This window comes from Pavona decussata, unplaced genomic scaffold, assembly GCF_977016875.1.
Source record: "Pavona decussata unplaced genomic scaffold, jaPavDecu1.1 SCAFFOLD_161, whole genome shotgun sequence".
NCBI classification, from domain to species: Eukaryota; Metazoa; Cnidaria; class Anthozoa; order Scleractinia; family Agariciidae; genus Pavona; species Pavona decussata.
In genome coordinates, this window is record NW_028145572.1 from 2110952 (window position 1) to 2126066 (window position 15115).

Genomic DNA, 15115 nt, shown 5'->3' on the forward strand with positions numbered 1-15115 from the left:
CATTGATCGCGCGGGAGGCTATGACGTAACGAAAATACTTGTTTGTTCATTTGCTAACATGCCTTGACGTCACCGGTAGAAACTGATCCATCGGCCCTTTCCAAAACCAACATAACATAAAGAGTGAAAAGGGAAAATAATATTGGAAAGGGCTTTTAGAAAGTCTAGCTAAATTTGAAAGTTTTCTTTTCCCGCTTGCCCGATTAACCTCCGAGATATAATAAATATCTTACTAACTTCGTTTTCCCGGTCCCTCCAGTAAGACAGTAAGTTAGGGACCAAGTTTTTTCCCATTGATTTAGGGCCCAAGCGCGAATACGTGGGCCATAAATCAATGTGACGGCAATCACTCAAGACTCAAACTTTTTATTCTAACTGACCACATGAACGCTATCGAACGGTAGCAAATCAAGCCGGATAAATATAATTTAGGCAAAGATAAAATCTCCCTGCTACATATTGTTCAAGCGCTAGCTAACAGACGACATCAAACCACTTGACGACCACAAATTGATCTTACACTGAAGGCGCCAAAAAAATTTTTGTTCGGATCCAGGTACTCGCAAAAACCCCTAAAAAACTGCCTTCACAAAAACTTACGTTTACTGTGCGACTATGTTTGTCTCGATAGGAGCAAATTAAAGTGAAATCGTGATCATTTAATTTTATCACTGATGTCTTATAGGCACTGCGGCATTTTGAATCATGTGAGATAATGAATATGAGTTTATATTTACTAAACATTTCTTATCCATGAGCTCTCATAATAACCAAACATATTTTATCTCCGTCGTTATCGTGGATTTATTTTGAGTACTGTAGATTACTTAGGATCCGAAGATTAAACATGTTTTGGGAATAAAACGATGTTTCCGCACTCGTATTTTATTCCATTGGGGAAAATTTCCCATAAAATGTATTTGTTTGTTAAAAGGCGCAGCAAAAACATTACGAGTAAATTAAAGTTAATATGTTTTACTGCCGGAAAGGTGTTGAGGCAGTTTATTGGTGGGAATTTGAAATACCACAGGCACCGATGCTGGCCACTGAAAAAAATATGACTAGTTTCCGTTTCTATTTCGGATATTGCCTGTTCAATAAGCATTGCTTTGTGAACTGAATGTGACTAAAAGCACGAAATGAAGATAAAGATGAAGAAGCTAGAAGGCGCTAGAGAGGGAATGATTAGTGTCATAAGAAAGGAGAATATGTAGCTTCATCACCAAAATTAAGCACTTCACTGAACAACAGAACGCAGAACGTTAAATGATATTTTTCGTTTTGCTTTTGTTTTTATTTTGTTTTATTTTTATTTTTATTATTATTTTTATTTTCACTTTTTATTTCATTTTATTTATTTATTTATTTATTTATTTTTACTTTATTTTATTTTATTTTATTTTATTTTATTTTATTTTATTTTCTTTCTTTCTTTTTTTTTTTTTTTCGGGGGGGGGGGGGAGGGGGGGTCTTATATTGCAACCAATCTGGCGAAAAGCAGCTGCTGGCAGGAATTTAATTAATTGCTTCTTACCTCTGTTTTGCGCTTTTCGGTACTAAGAAAATTACACGTTGCTTTGGCGTTTGCCGATTTTTATGATTGAATTGGACGCAGCGCAAATTAATTTTATTAACAATTAAATTTCCTCACTAAAATACCCCATATTTTCGCCGCTAATATAGTCTTGCAGCTGTTAGGATAAAACGCTAATTTTGTTTATACCAGTGTGAAATGCAATTTTAGTCCTAAAATACCCAAAAGATGTAAACAAAGCGCCCGCTGATTGCCTCAGTAAGCACTTTTTTGTCCGAATATACTTATAAGGATAAATATAAAAAAAAATTCCTTTCAATTTTGAAAGCCCCATTATCCATTTTGAGCTTATCAGCCGATGTACTTTTTTTTAATAAGTTGAGGGTTCTCCTTGTGTTGTCTTCTTTTTTTTTTCTTTTTTTTGGCGGTTTTCATCCGGTTGGCCTTAAAAACTGATTAACCTTTTCGTTTAGAATATTAAAAAGCAACGTTCGAAGGCTTTGTGTACATAACCGACTAAATTATTTCCTTTTAATGTATATATAAATGTAACGATTGGCGCTTTTTGCTGGTGAGTTCAGCACTTCACGACGAGCAATCCAAATATCGACATCTCTAGCGACGGAAGTGGCAAATTCTAAATACAAGGTGAGGAATCTGCTGTGTAAAACCACAATGGCACGTATTCTTTGAGGTGCAGTTTATTTGTCGTTGATATAAAATGGCCCTCTTTTATGGCCCTCTTTTTTTGTGTTTAGGGAAAACGTTCTAGTAACTTTTACCGGTAAAAACAGTTTTCTATTTCGACAACAACATATTCAGAAACTCAGTTCTTCCACAACCAGCATAAAAACAGTTTTTCATTTTTCAGCGGCCCAACAAGAACCTTTAAGCAATATACTTCAAAAGTTGTCTCCCAGCTGTGTTCCTAGATCGTTTATGGCCTTTTAAAGGTATATTTGTGTATAAAGCTAACACAATGTGATCTGCCGTATTCTTTCTTTTTTTTTTTTAATTCACGTATCTGGTGTTTGTTTTTTTTTTTTCAGTATGTTCCAGTAAAACCATTTCCCCCTACAACATTAACTCAGAAATTTTATTCCACAAACAGGGCCGGGTAAAAAGTGCAATTCGTCGTGCAAACTGTCAATTTTGAGTCGAGGACAGAGTTACTCCTTGCTAGTCTTTAAGTCAAATAGCGTCATAGGCAAACTAATTCACACAAAGGCTCGATGCTTGCAAAGTATTAAAATGTACACATTTTTACTATACCTTTTAGGAAGAAATTTAATATGTCAGTCTTGCGTGCCGTTGACTGAACCTTTACATTGTCAGCTTTGAGTGCCGGGAGAAAATGGTTTTTCGAGACATTTTAGCGATCATAAACGTGCTGTTTACTTTGCAAGCCATATAAAAAAGACAATGTAAACTTTGCTTTACTCAAAAACGGCGAAAATAAACAAACCCAAAGTAAAACTTATTGTATTGCCCAAAAGGAGAAGGCCAGCTGCACAACCTAAAATGGAGGTCAAACTACAAAGGAGTTTAAATAATTTGCAAAAGGTTCTGTTAATTTAATAAGACCACATTTCATGGACAACGGGTTCAGCCGAAGTGAAGGGAACAAGATAATAAGAGTCATGACGAAATTACAGCAATTACATGTATTTCTTTTTAGGTGACAAATGAATATGTATCAAAGCCCTCGGTTTCACGACGGTACTGAATAACAAGGTATGAATTTTTGCATTCTCTACTGGCTGAATTAATATTCAAAGTGTCTACACAAAACGACGATGTAATTTTGTTTTCGCTATCTTCAACGTAACTGCAACTTTAAAAGATAAATCTGATTTTAAAATAGACTTGTTAATCAATAGATTAAGAAAGGACAGATAAGCTAATCGTTTATCACGGCAGTGAATCTAGCCAACGGAAAACAGTATAAAGTTCAAATATAGACCAATTTCAGATAAGAGCCAGATAGTTTTAACTTCACAGTGCCGATAAAATAGCAAGCTCCATTCACTCGATCTGTTCTTCTTGATATTTTGGCACTTCCTTAATTTTTATGCCGGGAGTATATTTTTTTACAAGCACTTGGGCATAAAATGTTTCTAATCTGGAGATCTGGAGATCGGGATCTCGCAACCTGCTTGCAGCCCTCTCATAATTCCTTTCAGCTTGTCGGATCAGGACCAAAGAAATACATGTCTGAGAGCAGGTTATAATTATCTGTTCTGCGGATCGCTGAGCATTTAACAAGTATTCCCTTTATTTTGTCCATTTACTCTTCGTTTCTGATTTATCGTTTCGGGTGATAATGAGAGACATTTCGTGGCGCCTCAAGATGTCAGGCACGTACAACGGATCTGAGTGGAAACAATTGGTTTAAAATATTGGCAACCTTAGGATAAAATTAATGGCCATTGAACTAATTAAAACTGAACGAAATTAAGAGGAAGAAACCCCAATTTCAATTCGGTAGCACAATATTTTGGCCTCAGGCATTACCACTTATACCAGAAACATTTTACTGAGTGTTTTCGCCTTATATCTCCAGGCTAAGTGACCTTTTTAGTAAAACAAAGCAGCGCTGGAGAAGATGGAAACACTTCTTAATAGTAAGTCTGTTCTTTCTTGTTTTCTTTCTTTCTTTCTTACGTGCCTTTTTTGCAAAATTTTTAAGAATGTTCGTCACAAGAGATGTCATACTATCGGATTGATTCGAAGTACGATTTGTTTAACCAAAAGGCAACATATTGGTCAGGGAGATTAGAAGATGCGCACTGACAACCAGAAACTCTGCTTTACAAAGCTTAGCTACGGAGATACCAGAGACCATTCAGATGCGTTTTCCAAGTGCACTGGTATATATGGTTGAGAATGTTTTACCACAAACCGGCCGGCTTCACAAAATTACTAATCATTGGCCACATGGAGACAAAAATTCGTTTCTCCAGGAGCCCTTGATCCCTGGTTTCTCTTTGTTTTTTTGTTTTCCTTTCGCTACATCTTTCTTATGTTTTCTATTCTACTTAGTTACTTTTCTTATCAATTTATTTCCTTTAAAGGGGCACACTATTAGTTTTACTAGAGGTGCACCTCTTCTCTCCTCCCCTTATTTGAATTGTATTTTGTATTTTTGAAATGAATTTGAATTGTATTTTTGAGCTGCGTATTATTCTATGTTTTAATACTATATTTATAATATATTTTGCGCTTATGTAACAGTAAGAGTGGAGAGTATAAATAAAAAATGTCAAATGTCAAAATCGATCTGGCTGCAAGTCCCAGTTATCGCCTCAAAAAAAAAAAATCAAATCTCAATAATATCCGTAATGTCTTAACTTACTTTATGCTAAACTTATGATATGTTTATTCTGTTAAAAGGTTCAAATGGAAGCGTTGCTAGCCATAATGGCCAAGCAAATTTCTTTGAATTTCCGCTGAATCTTCAGGTTGGCATGACAGTTGCTTACGTCACCATCTTCGTGATCTCATTGGTGGGTAACGTGGTAATGGTTTACGTCATTTTCAAGACACCTGACTTGAGGACAACTACAAATCTGCTTATCGCAAACATGGCAATAGCTGACCTGATAATCACCTTCTTCGCCATGCCGTATTGCGTCACGTACCTGTATCTCCAGAATATTTGGATATCTGGGATATTCGGCGATATCACATGCAGAGTCGTGCAATACGTGCTTGCTCTTGCGATCTCAGGGTCAGTCCTCACACACGTTCTCGTTGCTTTAGAGCGCTTCTTTTGCTTAGTACTCCCTTTCAAGCGCGTAGCCTTTATAAAAAATTCGAAGCTGTGTTATTCGTTCATTTGGTGCAGCTCTTTCATACTAATGAGCCCTTACATTGTTGTTTATGGAAGCCAACAGCGCGGTCCAGGTGCAAACAGCTACTGTGGTGTCAAGTTTGAGTACTTGAAAATCCTTCAAGTCTACTTTCCCCTCATATTCTTGTTCCTGTATCTTCTTCCTTTGGTTTTCATTGCAACATTGTACACTTTCGTTTGTCGAAAGCTGTGGAAACACAAATCGCCGGGAATCCCTTCGCAAACAGCAATTGAAAAGAGAGAAAGCCGTAAAAGGAAAACTGTCAAAATGCTTATCATACTCGTGATCGTCTTTGCACTTTGTTGGCTTCCTGCACACGTCATGCATATGTATTCGTATTTTTGGTATAACACAGCGTTGCCTCTAGCTGTGCCCCTACTGTCTTTTTGGGCATGTCACTCGCACAGTGCAATCAACCCGCTTCTGGTGGCCTCATTTAATCAGTTGTATCGAAAGGCATGTCGGGATATGGTCAGAAAATTCCGAACAGGTGTTCAGTCGCAGAGAAATGGTCCTCAAGTATTTGCAGATGTAAAAATGGCTCCGTTTGGCCAATGGAATCATAATCTTGATCCTCAAATGGTTAAACAGTCGGAAAGGTTGCAAGAAACCCCAAATATACACACAACTCTTCTCTGAAAATGTAAATAGAGAAAAATGATCAATTTGAAAACATTGTAAACTAAGAGTGAATAACTGAGAACGAATGAATGAACGAACCAAGTCAAGGCGACCCACTTTCTCCCTATCTTTTTATAATTGCGTTAGAAACTCTAGCTATTAAGATTAGAAACGAAGATTCAATCAAAGGCTTTAGTATTGGAGGAGAAACCACGAAACTTTCCTTATTTGCGGATGACATGACTTGTTTTTTACGTGACACAGATTCTCACACCTCCCTCTTCGCCATTCTGGAATCCTTTAGATCATGCTCTGGTCTGTGTGTAAATCACGAAAAAACCGAGATTATAGCGCTTGGCAGTAATATTCTACACGAGAAGTATTTTAATGACCATAAGATTTTTGAAGTTATCAAGATCTTGGGAGTTTATTTTGGCTACGACGAAAAACAGAGAAACGATCTAAATTTCCGACAAACATTAAAATCTATTAAAAAATCAATACAAATGTGGAAATGGAGGAAATTATCTATTTTGGTGACCTTATTACGGATAACAATCTTTTCCTCACCGAAGATCCTTATGTGACGATCTCTCCTGAACAACGTTTCTTTATTATGGGAGTTGTTCACTCTCTCCCATCGGACAGGAAAACAATTATTAGATCTTCGGTCGGCAAAAATGATAAAAGACCAATCCCTCACACACGGCGCACATTAAACTAAACTGTGGCTCTTTCCCTATCTCAGATGTCACCTCTAAACAGATATACGACTCTTTTTTTGTGCAAAAAACAAATCCCTCCGACAGCCCAACAAAAAATATCAGACAAATACTCAGACACGATCATTAATTGGAAAAAGGTTTCTTCTTTTCCTTTCCGTACCACACTTGACTCCAAATTGAGAGAATTTCAATACAAAATTCTAAACAACATTGTCTTTACAAATGATAAATTATTTTGCTTCGGCCTTTCGCAATGAAGAACGGGGGGTTGATTTCTAAAGAAACTGCGGAGTGCATCATGGGCAGCAGAAACGCAATGTTTGGTTCAGATCAATGAAGAATCGTTAGAACATTTACTCTCTCGTTGCAAAGTGTTTTCTGAAGTTTGGAAAGAAGTCTTGTCCTGGCTCAGAGAATATAACATTGTTTTAGAATCCTTTAATGAGATAGGTTTTTTTTTAGGGATTTTTGAAGAATCGGAAGATTTCTTTCTAATTAATCATGTTTAATATGCTTTTAGGTAAATATTATATTTATGTAAGGAAATGCCTTGGAAGTTTACCTTCGTTGAGAGGCTTTATTGCCAGGATAAGACGTGTTTATAATATCGAGCTCCATATTGCGAGGGAGAGGGATAAACTAGCTACTCATTTTAAAAATATGGGAAAAGTTAGTAGCAGCTTTAAACACCTGGTAGAAAATTAACCTTGTCATATCCTACATTTAGTTTGGTCTCCTTTGCTATTTATTTTATAATATTTTTTTGATTTTGATTTTTTTTTTCTTTCCGTCTTCGTGTGTTATCCACTAATTGCTAATCGTAGGGTTGAAAGCAGTGTATTGTAAATAAGTTCTTGTAAGTACTGTTTCGCGTTTTTAAGTAACTTATTCCGAGCAGTGTTTTGTAAATTGTAACTTTTCCTTTGTTTCCTCTTGGTAAGTTGTAGATAAGCTGTAAATTGTAATTAGTATATCAAGTTCTTTAAATATTGTAACGTGTGGTAAAATAAAAATAAACAAATTACAAAAAAAAAATGAACGAACCAAGTAATAAAGCAAAAAAGGAAGAAAGGGAAGAATTTATAATTAATCAATGAATTAATTAATAAAAATAATTAAAGTAACAAATGGTTTTGTCAGGCTATGGCATTGACATATGTATAAATGTGCACATTGTTTCTGAATATGGGTGCCCCTTCTAAGTCATTTGAGAGAAGCAATTAAAACGTAGCCAACAAGATGTTGGGGCATGTGCATTGATTAGCTGTCAAACTTAATTTAATGTTGATCCTAATTCGGAATTAAATATATCCAAAGAGCCAGCTTTTAACTTACGGACTGATTTCTATATATTCTTGGAGGTTCTGGAATCCAACCCCCTTGCACATAAATACTTATCACAAACGTCTTGTTTCTCTCGATTGCCACAAAGGTTTTTATTTCGAGTAGTCGATCCATAAAATATTGTCATTTTACGATGGTGTATTGCCTATTGGGCAGGTAATAAGTGTTCAAAACACAAAACACTTAATAAAATTAGCCTGTGTACAGCCGCCCCCTCCCCTTCACGGGCTAAATAAAATTGAACCAAGTTGCATTTCGATTTATCTAATGCAGCCCGATCCGATCACGTTTCAGTTGCTTACGGGCCAGGCAAAATTACAGCAAATGAAACCTGGTGTAATTGTTGTCGGTGAGCTTACAACGCATTTCCATCTCATCCATCGACCGGTGCAATTTTTTAGTCACAAACTTAATTGGCGATGCTCGACAGCTAAAATTTAGGTTTAAAAAAATCCACATCAGTGAAAGACCCTAAAGACTGAATCGTCGTGTATACAAAAACGATTTTGAACTCGCTAATTAAGTTATCCGGCGGTAACTCAGAAGAGAAACGGGGCCCGAACTATTTTATTGAGCGACTTTTCCTTTTTACTTTCTGCTATACGGAGAAAATAATTATCAGGATTTGGCCGGTACCATGGGAGCTGCTCATAATAAACAGATGTGTGTAGGAGGTTTGTTTCTAAAGAAACTGCGGAGTGCATCATGGCAGTAGAAACGAATGTTTGGTTTATCAACAGAGTTGATAACTAAAGGTAAATTGGCCACCGTAAAGAGACTCGGATATCCACCGAAATGAACAGTTGGGCGTCTCCGACTGCTGTATGGCGGCTTAAAGGGAACAACTGGAGTGTCAAAAAATTCCATCTACTTGGTGAAGTGCAGTAGATGTGTTGGACGTCATGTTTCTTTCACAAATCAAACAGTAGCGCTTGTTTGTTATTTTTTGTCACAATCTACGTCAGTTTTGTGCGCATTAAGAACAATAAAGAAACGTTTGTTTATCTTTTTCCTAATAAAGGACTCATCCTGGTATTTTCAAGGTTACATTTCACAAAGTTAGGAAGCATCCCAGCTCGGAATGATTTTCCAAATAATTGCGTTGGTTTTCCTCGGAAGTTCCGTTGCCCAAGGTAGGTCCTAAAACCACTCCTTTTTTCAGTAGTTCTGTGTTGCCAGAATTAGTTTGAAAAGGAAACTCATTTCCAGCTGTTAAAGCGCATAAAACAACACACCACTCAGTGAGGCGAGCTTTGATCGATTTTGAGTGCTTATATGGACTAAAAATTGGACTTGCGATGAGAATTTTAGGCTTAAAACAATGATATTAGTGGACAGTGAATTCTGGAAGGTCCTTTTGACTATGTTCTCATTGAATTGGAATTGGACGTCTATTGGTTTTGCAGAGCGAGTAAAACTGGAAAAGTGGAAGCGAGCTTTTGACTGCTTGCATGGGACTGATAAATGGCCTTACAATGAGAATCTTAGGCTTAGAAAAAAGCGACATTAGTGGAGAGTGAATTCCTGAAGTTCCTCTTGACTATATTCTCGTTGAATTGGAATTAGATGCATATTAGTTCTGTAGAGGGAGGGAACTGGAGAAGCCGAAGAAAACGTTCGGAGCTTAATAGTCGAGAATTTGAAAGAAACTCAAAAAACCCCAATGAAGCAGCATGAGTATGGAAGCCATGAACATTAAAGGGAGGCGAATAGTTTCATCCTTATTTTTTTTTTTCATATCGCATTACTACTTTCTCTAGCTTTCTAACTAGCTTTCTAATTCAAATTTAACTTCTAGTTTCGTCCTCATCCGAACCCTACAAAAGGCAAAATTGTTCGAAATAAAAAGAGGTTAACTGGCAACGGATGTTGGAAAATTTCCGCTGACAACCGAGAAATGCTTACAGCTAATTTACTCATTCACACTACTGTCCTCTTCCAACAGCGACAGAACTGAAATGTAGAAATGCATAAACAAAAAGAAAGGGTTGTTCTTTTTGCTCTTGAAGTACACTGATAGGCTGGCACATGCATGTAATCGGCGACTCATAAGGCATATTAAATATACACATCATGGTTTACAAGGCTTGTGTCAAAGGCTCAGAAAGCCTTATTCTCCTCAGATTTCAATTTCTTTAGTTTTCGGATCAGATTCAGAGGGACAAAAATACCGTTTAGTGCGAAATCCGAAGGACAGCTACTCTTTGGCAAAAGTTAACAGGAGCTCAGAACATTAACATTATGGAAATAAAGTTTCTGCAACTTGCATATTCAGCCAAAGAAAATAAAAAACAAAGCAAGTATCATCTTTAAAGGTTCTAAAACGATCTGGAAAAACAGAGAACGATATTTTAAATATCAGTTTGCTTTCATTTTTTTCTGTTGGGTGTCCGTGGTAGTCACGCTTATGGTTCACAGAGAAAATATCCTGAAAGTTCTAAACATTATTGAATGCGGTAGAAATTCTTAATTACGATTCAGTTACAGGATGAAAAGATTTTGAATGGTGATTTTCACCTCAATACTTTTAAGTTAAAACATGATTTTTTTCTTTTTTTTTTCACATAGAGGTTAGATCTTCTTCGTGGCAAAAAAAAGGAAACCCAATTTGTCATGACTACGGGTCCGTTTGGGAAAATATTTCCCTCAAAAATTAAGCAATAATTGTTTACGTAAAAAGCTCTATATATTTACAATACTGACAAAGAAATGTCTTAATTTTTTGGCAATGTCAAACAGAACTGATAAGCAACTTGAATTTTCAGAATTACAGCTGTATTAAAAAAATATAATTCGATAGTTTTCAAACACGCCACAAACCTGAAAGCTGATATGGGTAATTTATTAAGAAATTTACCAAATTCGCCCATAAACTAACTAGTACTCCTAAAAGAATGAAATCACAGAAAAAAAATGTATTTTGTACTTCCATCCATCCCACCCACCTCACAATCGTGAGATTTCATCAGAATTACAAAAGATTTACAACTACCTATACTACCTTTCGCTATTATCGCGTTAGCTCGAGGCTTTAAAATCCGACAACGTTAATTGAGATAGCTGTAGAATACAATTTGCAAAAAGAAAAAGGAAGCTATTTAGTAGATAACCCTAGCCTCTTCAGGCGGCTGATGTAATCGAAGATAATGCCCGAGACTGAAAACTTGTCCGAGAAATCAATTGGCCGAGAAACGAAGCTTCGAGGACAACTGTGAAACTTTAAAGAGAAGTTTTGAAGTCGAGGGCATGTATCATCCGATGTATCAGCAGGCACGAATGGGATTTATTTATTATATAACCCTCCGATTAATTTCTGAAACGTGGGGGCTTTACTTTTAAAACAGCCAGTGGTGGCCACGGCGCGATTGCAGCCAAATAAAATACAAGGTAACTAATTTTTTTTAAATATAAAAAATTTAAAAATTCTGCAGGTGTACTCAGAGCGCAATTAAAATTTTTTAAAGTGGGATATTTCGTTCGGATCCACCGAACTTCGTCAGCCAACAATCGAAGTTCGGTGGATCCGAACGAACTGAATATCCCACTTTAAAAATTTTGATTGCGCTCTGAGTACAGAATTTTTTATATTTTTTATATTTTAAAATCATGATTCCAGAGCAGGAAAACAATATTTTTGATTCTACAAGCTAACTAGTTTACTACAATGTGATTGGATTAAAACAACTGAGACCTAAAACCGTGACGTTCTTGCTCTGTTTCATTTTTCGAAAAAGTCGGATGAATCTTATTGTCTAATAACCGTAGCCCGATTTTGCAGCTCGTGATGTGCTTAATCCAATGAGAACGAGAGTAAAATAATCGGTGGGTTATAATTATAATTCACGAGTGCTGCTTTGCCTTTTTCCTTTTCACACGGCTAGATGCATCAGCTGGTGCGGGCTGGACGAAGATTAATAAAGGCATTGAGGTGTGTGTACAACCGAGACAAAACAGGTTTGGCCATCTGTCGTACCTTGAGGATAGTAAGCTGGTGGGAGCTTTGAAACTCAAGTACCATTCTGGGGAAGTCAGGTGAGAAAAACATTGATATCAAAGTTATATGAGCTAGCCTAACAGCAACAGCGTACCACCAAAAGACAAATCTCATTGAAACAGAAAGTATCGCGACCATTAAAAGCAACTCGCGCAGATATATTTAGAAGAAAAATAAGCAAGGCTGATGCTACGTAGACAACTTAGCACGACAGCGGCATGTTAGAGACCAAACTGAGAATCAAAATGTAACCGTGAATAGCTGTTTCGAGCTGGTTGGTCGTTAGCACGGTGCCTGAGCAGCAAGAAGTAGAATGTTCAACCAACATGAGTTAGTTGTCTAAATGTACTTGGTAATGACCCCAGATGGGCCCAAATGTTTGCCAAAGTCATAGCGCGTGACAGTCTTTCACAGATTCTGCGTATACCAGCAGCATTTTCGTTCGCGGTCCTTTGCCACATATTTACTTATATAAATATTTACCGGCCGTTTTTGGAGCAAGAGGTCCCCTCTCCCCACTCCCCGCCACCCAACTCGATCCCAGGGCCTTTTCGATTTCTTAATTCCTCCGAAAAAAAAAAAACAAAAAAAAAACAAACCAAACAAGATCAACGAAGACAGAAAGAACAAAGAGGAAAAAGGAAGACAAAGGAAAACAAAGGAAAAAAATTATCACTCTTATTACTACTTTCAAAACAACCTTACCCTTATAACTAATTTAGCCACGACATCAAACTGCTCAAACCATAGACAGTTACTTTTAATTTATGCGTAAAATCGTTGACCGCGGTGACTTATTTCTTTCCTGAAGAGTTATCGGTCGTTATAGACTGCACGCAATTTTAATTTTCTTTATTTTCTTTCTTTTTTCTTTTTTTGTTTTTGTTTCATTCAATAAGCCCTACTAACCTCGTTCTTGAGTTCAAAAATGATAAGAGTGTTTTGCCTTAGACGAGGCCAGTAGGGCTAATTTGAATGTAGACAAAAGAATATCAAAATATCAGCCATTTTTGCAGCATAAGGTTGTTGTAAGTATGGTGTCCAAGCCATGGCCATGCAAGGCGCCACCTATCGCTTAACCCTTTTGAAGAGTGTAGTACTTCAGCACTCTCACACATTTTAACCAAATATTCCATCATAATTATACATCTCTTCCTTTTCTGTAATTTTTTTCCATTATGTTCTCGTGCTCGTCTTGTCCCGCCTCGACTAGCTTTGTGGCTATTTGCGGGACAAGCCCTTTATATAATCTGAATCTGTAAGTAAATAAATTGTTGTTGTTGTTACCTTCTCTGTATTATTTGATGTCCCCACCTTCTGACCTCACTTTCACCGATTTCATACAGGTGCAAGAGCAACGAGGCTTACAACAGCAGATGGGGCTGTGGCGCCTCCAAAGATCATCGCCTGAACATCATCATTACTGATGAGTCCAATTACGTGATCTTCCCTCTTCCGAAATACTTCACGCAAACTCAAGGAATGTGGTACAACATGCCTCTGGTTGACCCAGAGTAAGGACTATACATGTCACCAATCATACGTTTCGCTCTTAAAAAATAATAATTCTTTTGATTCTTGATGCCGCATATTTATATGACCCAACATAGGCGATGTTCAAAAAACACTGCCTTTTCTTAGCATCCAAACAAGTCCATAGAGATTTAACGTACGTGCCTCAGATTGGCTACTCAAACTGCGGATAATTATTGTCAATAATTATATTAACTCTGAATTATGTCATTACGGCAATCATACCCTCAAATTAATGTTGCATAATTTGGTGGTACCTCTGGTAGGAAAGACTTTACGAATCTCGCGCTAAAAATTTACAGATACAGATCTTGAGCTATTGATGGCTGTCTGTCTTTTTGTTGTCAGTGCCTGCTCGTGATCTGTCTTTCGGTCATTCCCCTTATTTTTCTACCTGTATGTAAATTCAAAAATTTTTGTTTGAGCCCCACAGTTCCAATTGATTTCTAGTGACCGCGTGGGATGAATTTGGACCTGAATTTGAATTTGAATTTACAGTGCGTATACTTTCCTAAGTGCTATGATTTTTTGGCAAAAAAAAAAACACTTCGTAACCTTATTTTTCTCTTCAGATCCTCAGATGAACTGGTTTTCGCAAATTTCGCTGACCCGTTGTACCTAAAAAAGAACGACCGCCTGCGGTTCTGGTACGGAGAAGACTTGACGGACAACGGTGAAGACGACAACCAGGGCAATGTCTGCTTCGACGTGTACGCGCTGTTCATATAACTAGGGGAAAACGTTTTATTTTCGTTCACTTTATTCTTATCTTTAGCGGTTTTAAGAGCAGCAAGGCCACTCATTATCTTATTAGTTCTCAGCAAATAAACTGTGGATTTAAAAGATCTGTTTCAGTCCCTGGTAACTTAGAGGCTGATTCTAGCAACCCCCAACCCCGAGAGGGAGGGGGGGGGGGTGGGTACTCGTCGGAGTTTTTAGTGAAGGTGTGCAGCTCGGTTCTCCAAATCCTGCCCCTCTTTCAGACCAAAATATGTAATTTTTAGGCACTCTTTTTCAACCCTGGCCTCTTAAATTCGTACCCATTTTCAGACCTGGTTTCTAGAATCCAACCATTTTCTGTAAAATCCTTTCCCGTTTTCAGACTTTCAGACCACAATGGTTGAAATCTATACCCTATTTCAGACCGGCTCAACTCAGCTCAAAACCATACTCTTTGGGGCCGCGATACCTATATAGCTTATATAGCGGAGTACCCCCCCCGGAATTGTACCCCTTCAAGAACCATTTTGGTCACAATTTGAGCAATGGTGTATCAATGATCATGTCAGCCTCCTCTAGGACTCATCTAAACCCTTGAGTGCATTTCAGACCTTAAAACTAGAATTATTTTGGCCCTTATTTAAGACCGATTCAATTTAACCCTTAAAAACCATTTCGGCCACCCTCCCCCCCCCCCCCAAAAAAAAAAAAAACAGGGACGCATTTTAGCCCTTGTCTTTTATTAAAGGCTGAAATGTATCTATTTTGGCCCTAATTTAGGAAAACACAA

At 37.3% G+C, this 15115-nt stretch overlaps 2 protein-coding genes across 4 annotated transcripts; both read left to right on the forward strand.

Annotated features, from left to right (window-relative positions):
- The first annotated feature begins 2022 nt into the window (after positions 1-2022).
- Positions 2023-6113, forward strand: LOC146464715 (growth hormone secretagogue receptor type 1-like). 3 transcript variants are annotated; one of them, XM_085129271.1, is made up of 4 exons: positions 2023-2182; positions 3213-3268; positions 4098-4158; positions 4928-6113. In XM_085129271.1, exons 3-4 carry the CDS (start codon positions 4140-4142, stop codon positions 6025-6027), a joined length of 1119 nt encoding a protein of 372 aa, XP_084985397.1. In that variant the 5' UTR covers positions 2023-2182; positions 3213-3268; positions 4098-4139; the 3' UTR covers positions 6028-6113. The 3 variants fall into 3 exon arrangements, with proteins under 3 accessions (XP_084985397.1, XP_084985399.1, XP_084985396.1); XM_085129273.1 differs by lacking the exon at positions 3213-3268; XM_085129270.1 differs by lacking the exon at positions 2023-2182 and having other exon boundaries at positions 2596-3268.
- A 2990-nt stretch (positions 6114-9103) lies between these two features.
- On the forward strand, positions 9104-14450 carry LOC146464716 (uncharacterized). Its single transcript, XM_085129380.1, has 4 exons — positions 9104-9211; positions 11960-12110; positions 13419-13586; positions 14178-14450. The coding sequence occupies exons 1-4, from the start codon at positions 9160-9162 to the stop codon at positions 14332-14334; spliced, it is 528 nt and encodes a 175-aa protein (XP_084985506.1). The 5' UTR covers positions 9104-9159; the 3' UTR covers positions 14335-14450.
- The last annotated feature ends 665 nt before the right edge of the window (positions 14451-15115 follow it).

Excerpts from the sequence above, each read along its gene's own strand:
- LOC146464716 (XM_085129380.1), top strand. The coding sequence starts at position 9,160 with ATGATTTTCCAAATAATTGCGTTGGTTTTCCTCGGAAGTTCCGTTGCC. Across the intron at positions 9,212-11,959 it reads CGGAAGTTCCGTTGCCCAAG|ATGCATCAGCTGGTGCGGGC; the intron begins GTAGGTCCTAAA and ends TCACACGGCTAG. Across the intron at positions 13,587-14,177 it reads ATGCCTCTGGTTGACCCAGA|ATCCTCAGATGAACTGGTTT; the intron begins GTAAGGACTATA and ends TTTTCTCTTCAG.